This window comes from Thunnus maccoyii, chromosome 22 (assembly GCF_910596095.1).
Source record: "Thunnus maccoyii chromosome 22, fThuMac1.1, whole genome shotgun sequence".
NCBI classification, from domain to species: Eukaryota; Metazoa; Chordata; class Actinopteri; order Scombriformes; family Scombridae; genus Thunnus; species Thunnus maccoyii.
In genome coordinates, this window is record NC_056554.1 from 1,874,418 (window position 1) to 1,881,089 (window position 6,672).

General features: G+C 38.5%; 1 protein-coding gene across 1 annotated transcript; it reads right to left on the reverse strand.

Moving 5' to 3' along the window:
- Positions 1–1,143: 1,143 nt before the first annotated feature.
- Positions 1,144–6,427, reverse strand: LOC121889358. The gene is made up of 7 exons (XM_042401242.1): positions 6,279–6,427; positions 5,923–6,038; positions 4,980–5,090; positions 3,041–3,094; positions 2,047–2,205; positions 1,776–1,898; positions 1,144–1,500 (listed from the first exon to the last, which is right to left on the reverse strand). Exons 1-7 carry the CDS (start codon positions 6,301–6,303, stop codon positions 1,462–1,464), a joined length of 627 nt encoding a protein of 208 aa, XP_042257176.1. The 5' UTR covers positions 6,304–6,427; the 3' UTR covers positions 1,144–1,461.
- Positions 6,428–6,672: the final 245 nt, after the last annotated feature.

The following is a 6,672-nucleotide window of genomic DNA, read 5'->3' on the forward strand; positions in this document are numbered from 1 at the left end:
CACTTTAGACTGGACGGGATTGGGATTAACTAACTACTAACTGGTCTGTGAAATTTCATTATTATTTTTTCTTATTTCATTCATTAATGTTACTGTTCAGTTATGTTTTCAGTGAATTCTATCAACAGATATGATGGTTTAACACCAGAACAACATCTCTTTCAAAAAGAAAAACAAACTATTGTGAAACATATTTAGATCTGTCTTTATGTTATCCATAGTTGTTAGCAATAGAGACAAATAAAACAAGGTAGTGATCATCATAAACTAACCAGCAATCTGAACAAACACATTTTAGAAAAGCAGTGTATTAATTTGTGATTTTAGTGGTGTATAAATGTTCCTCTACACAGTTAGTTTCAGTGATGTTAATTACATGTTCAAGTTAGACTATTTAAAAATGAAATGTTGAATTCAGTGCAACACACCAGGGGGCAGCTGTGGCTCAGGAGGTAGAGTGGCTTTTCCACTAATCAGAAGATCAGCAGTTTGATTCCCTGCTCCTTCAGTCCACATGTCAAAGTGTCCTTGGTAAGATACTGAACCCCAAAATCGTTCCGGATGGCTGTGCCATCAGTGTGTGAATGATGAGATCCTCCTGATGAGCAGGTTGGCACCTTGCAGACTATGTGTGTGAATAAGTGAATGTGAATGAATGAGTGGTTGGAAGACTAGAAAGGTGCTATATAAGTGCAGTCCATTTACCTTTTGTTGTTACAACCTTAGGTCTGGTATGACTGGTAGCTGATGGTAGTTATGTTAGCTAATGTTAGCAAACTACAGATATGACATTACTGAGCCAGTTCACTGACTTTATGACTCTTCTCTACTTATACTGCTGTTATGCAATGTTTATGCATTTATCATTTTCATGTAATTGCCACAGTTGAGCAAGTTACAAACTATAGAGACATTTTAAAAGACCAGTGTGTAGGATTTAGTGGCCACGAAACTCGTGAAAAATGTAAAAGGCTCTCTCTAGAGCCAGTGTTTGGTTTGTCCATTCTGGGCTACTGTAGAAATATGGTGGTGCAACATGGCAGACTGCTCCCTATGTAGATATAAAGGGCTCATTCTAAGGTAACAAAAACACAACAGTTCTTATTTTCAGGTGATTATACACTAATTAAAACATACTTATGAATATTATATTCTGTTTCTGCCAAGTCTGTTCTGCTAGATGCCACTAAATTCTACACACTGCACCTTTAATGGGTCCAATTTCATCAGATTGCTGTCTTGACTTTACTATTTGACTTTACTTTTTGACATACTTTGATAAAAGTTCACATGAACAGAGAGTTAGTACATATAAAAACATGTTATCTAGTGTAAAAAAATATATGGTTCATGACAACAAGCATTCATTAACATAAAAATATGAATGAGTGCAGCTTTAACTTTGTGTTACGTTTGTATGTGGTTGTACATGTGTCTTCTGCGCTGGTCCAGTTTGTCTCCTCACTGCTGGACAGGGGGGGTTTGTACTGTGATCACCGGCTGAAAGGGACAGAAAAGAAGGTAGAGGACAAATGTAAGCCAGTGAATGGTTGATGCTGCAATGAAATGGTGAAGTATAATATTTACTTTGTTAAGATCCTTGCCTTTGTGGGGCTTAATGAAATTCTGCTCCCAAAAATGATCATCTCTCTTTTTCTAGCATGGCTGGTTTATTTATACATTTTAGGGAACCCTGTTGTACAGAGGACGATTTGTGACACAACTGGAAAGCCTCTGCAGCTGTATTACCACAGCCACCATCGACATCTACTCACCATTTTGGGAGCTGGCGAGCAGCAGTTGACCACCTTGCAGCAATAGGCAGCCAGAGCAGCTGAGATGGCCAACAGAGTCGCCTGGATGACCGCACCTTCAGCATAAAAGTGGGCCTGGGTGCCCTGTAAATTGGATAAGATTTATAGAGATTATGTGTGGACAAAAGAAAGAAAAGGTAACCTTTTAAAAAGGTATCTTTGAATGTTCCGTATGTATGATACTTTGCTTTATAACCCATCACGACATAAGGGTGACACTGTTACAACTCACCTGAATAACATGGCAAATCTCAGCATTAGTAAATGAGGTGTTTTCGTAGTAATAATGCCAGCAGGAAGGAGGCACACTATCCACTTTCACCAGATTAAAGAGGATGTTGAAGACGGAGGCGCCACAAGCCACAACCTGCATCCCCAAACAGCCCTGCAGCTGAGACACAGACAGAACAGGAAATACATCTTTAAGAGAAAAAACATTTTTCTCAATAACTGCCACTGTTCTGAGGATATTTCCTATCTACTATCTAGATGAGAACATAATCTATCTGCTGCATAATGACAAAAATATTTAACCCTTCCATTTCCTAATCCACAAAGATGAGAGCTGAACATTTGCTCGCTCAATTTCTCTTTTATGAACCAAAACTTCAACGTTTTATTAGGTTATATTTCTCTATATTGTTACTTTATTTTTACCTTTTTTATCTTCACATCACTAACTGGACACAAGTATCTTTGCATTAGTTAGTTAGTTAGTTAGTATCTGATAACACCGATGGTTAAAACTACAAAAATAAAGATGTGATAAATTATACTTCTTTAAAAAAACAGATGAGTTTTATGACTCTTTGGTCCAACATCCAGAGTGTCTCACAGTCCAGCAGTTGTCTCTTTCCAGCATCAACCATCATATGTAGCCCCTCAAGTCATCAACACTTGTATGTTTAGTGTATTACGTTTGTCTCTTGCCTCATGTCAGTCCTACATTGTCTCCATCCTGAGCACATGCACTCATGTCATACATCACTCAGTTGCCATGTGTGTGTTTGCCTCCTCACTGTCCCCTCTTACTGCTAATCCTGCCAGTTAATGGAGCAATGCAGCTGCATGTTACAGTTCATGTTTCTTGTTCTGAAAGCAGTCCATAGCCTGGATTTATATTTGCTGGTTGGTATTATTATATATTGTTTGATGCTTGTGTTATTTTGTCTGCCTGCTGCTGTACATAGACTACTCCTCCTCTGCAGCCCTGTACTGTAACTCACCGTGGGCAGGTGGAGGTTCTGTGCTGCTATAGCCACACTGCCTGCTATTACCACCTGTGAAGAGAGCAAATATCACACAATCACCACAAAGAGTCACAGACAGCTGAAAAATGTCCTCTGTAGAGTGGATTCCAGCAGGAAATCACACACGGATAAATAAGGGAACCTGAATAGAATTAAGAGAGCAATTATCATTGGTGAGTCAAATAAATTACAAACAACTGACAATTTCTGACATGTAAAATAATGAATTCAAAAGTATGAAAAACATTATGAGGATACAGAATATGTATTATACCAAAATATACCAATATATAGAATAAATTCAGTATGAACAAAAGTATCATTATGTTTTTTTTACATGAAAAAAGAGATCTGTTTGGAAGGAGGTATAAAAGTTTAAAGGGACAACAGTGTTTGTAGGGAGTGGAGCTGTGTAATAGCTGGTTGCAATGCTCTATTCCTAATGTATTGTGGCTCGGTTGCCTTTGCGAGTAAAAATAGACAAAAGACAAAAACTTTTCAGTAAGGCTCAACTTTTTATCAAAGATTAGTGAGGATTCTGATATTCGTTGAGGATTCTGGTTCAGATATAAATGACAATGAGTCAGTTATTGCTCAGTTTGACAATTAGGCCAAAAGATGCGTTGCAAGTATCAACTTGACATTCAGTCAGTAGTAAAAACTGACTAAAGAAAAGAAAAAGGAAAAAGTGGAACAGTAATGACAGACAGTTAAACTGAGAAGGAAATAAGAGAGGAAGAAAAGAGAAAAGGCAATAAAGAGTAGATGATCCCATCCCATCATCCTAACTCACCACAGTGACACTGAAATCTTATAGATGGAAAATATAGTTTGTCTTCTATTTTAAGCTGCAAAGTGTTTAATGAGGGGTTTCCAAATTCTATCAAATTGAAAGTTTGTTTTTTTAAAGCATATCGACTCTTTTCTAAATGTAAGGTGTTAATTAAGTCATTCAGCCACATCTTAATGGTTGGGACAAGGCTCAGCTTTTTAACTGTGCTGATCAAACACTTCATAAGGAGTTTGACCTGTCTTATATTCCCAGAGCAATTGAAAGCCTCATTCTCTTTGCCTTCTACACAACTCTAACGCACATATTTCCACATACAGTCTGAAAAGTGAGATTCAGCCTACTTTTACAAGTCCCAGATTTTCCCAGACTCCCCTCTTTTCTTGCTGAGTTATACAGAGACACCTGCGCTGTAATGGAACTTGAGCTGCACTTGATTTGGCTCTCTTTTATAAAGTATGATAGAGGTGTTTTTATCTTTGGCTTACTGTGATCAGTGTGTTATGACCTGTGTGTTTAATTCCTGGCTGCAAAATAAATTTCCTTCAGGATATTAATAAAGTGTAAGTTAAAGGGGCAGTCCATCAATTTTATATATTAGGTTCAGTTTACTTGTCAAGGACAGTACTAGCTTTATACTATCATCTGTGGCTCTGGAGGAGCTTTGTCAAGTCTAAAATAACACCTGATGATGTCACAATGATGTCATCTCAGCCCAGTCAGGGCTTGGAGGATACAAATCTATGAGTGAAAGATTTGCATGCATGGTCTGACTTTAAATATTGCATTATGGGAAATGTAGGACTGAGAATTTATGGAGTTTTATCCATACTACAGACTAAAAGTCAGGATATGTCAGCCTCTGCTGCTTCCATTATACCATTCATCTGTGTTAAGTAAGTCCCTCAATCACTGGAGTGCCCCTGCAAATTAAAGTACCACAAAGAAAAATCAAAGTACGTCATCACACACATCAAACATTAAAAAAATAAGTACCGCCATAAAGTAGAACAGAATAAACATTCACAACACTTATAATAAAATAAATATCGTATATTTATTTCATTGTTGTCCACCTCTACTGATGATGTGACAACATACTGTTTGAGTTATCCATGTGCTTACCAGCAGAGATGCAATGAGGAAAGGTATGTCATTCTCCATGACACTCAGGCCTTTAGCCAGGAACACAATCACACAATTGACCTGAAACACACTCAGGCCAATCTGAGTGATCTGGAACACACAACAGCAAAGAGAATACGTCAGCTTCACACACACACACACACACACACACACACACACACACACACACACACACACACACACACACACACACACACACACACCCCAGTGGTGAAAAGTAACATTCACTCAAGTGCTGTTCTTTATTACAATTTTGAGGTACTTGTACTTTACTTGAGTATTTCCATTTGATGCTACTTTATACTTCTACTCCACTACATTTATTTGACAGCTTTAGTTACTTTTCAGATGAAGATTTGACACAATGGATAATATAACAAGCTTTTAAAATACAACACATTGTTAAAGATGAAACCAGTGGTTTCCAACCTTTTTGTCTTTTGACGTCTTACAAAAAGCAGTGTGTAGTCGGGGTCACATTTCACATGTCTGTGAGTTGTTAACAGCTCCACCAAATAGTGATTTTTCCCTCTAAACTTCTCACATGCTTTCATTTCAATAAATGTTCAAATGATCCAATATTTCACCAAAATCAAAGATTAGAGAAAAAGTCCAAAAACTGAAAATAGATTTGTGTATCAGAACTTTGTTTTTTTCTTTTGTCCTCTCCCATTAACGGTACTGTAACTGTAAACTAGCTCCACCCCCAGCAGCTACATGTTAACATGTTGATGTACTTTTATGGTAGTAGGATTTTTCATGCAGGACTTTTACTTGTAATGGAGTACTTGTACATTGCTGTATTGGTACTTTTACTTAAGTAAGGGATCTGAGTAGTTCTTCCACCACTGACACACACACACACACACACACACGCACACACACACACACACACACACACACACACACACACACACTGTACCCCCAGAGCTTTGGGTTCAGCCTCCAGATACTTCTCCTTCCTGTGGACGTTTCTCTGGAAAGTGACTGCTACCAGAGGGTTCTCAACTGAACCTGCCTCCACAACAGCTGCTTCATCTGAAACACACACCATCAGCTCCTCTTAATGTCTATTATATACAGTGTGTTGTTATTTAGCGGAAACACACGGTGGAAAAGAAAAGACTATGCATTGTGCAGCCAGCGGAAGTCAGCTTCAGTATCACAAGCGGAACACAACATCTGGATTCCATCAATCTGGACAAACAACATGGATCTTCATACGCAGTTTCCTCACTAAAAACTCTGAGATGGTGTGTTAACAGAGCGTCTTTTTACCTGCCGTGATCACGGTGTCCGCCATGACTTGTCGGAGGAACCTTGTTACGTATCTGGTGATTCCAGGCTGTAGGTCAGATCAGAAAGTTTAGCAGAAACTTCGTGGGTGTTGGTGGTCGTGTCCCACCCCGCCGTCTGTCAGTGCAACATGACTCCTGCTGCACAGCTCCTCTCAGGAACCACATCAGCTGTTTATAACAGACAGTATGATTGGCTGAGTGGCACCTAATGAACCACCAAAATCTGCTATCATCACTAAAACAGCTGGTAGAGATCACTTATGTGACAAGATGTTGTCATTTGTTCAACTTGATAAAGATGACACACATACTGCCTTGTAATAATCTCCAGCGATGTGAAACTTATTTAGAGTGATGTAAGGAGTTAAGTAGTG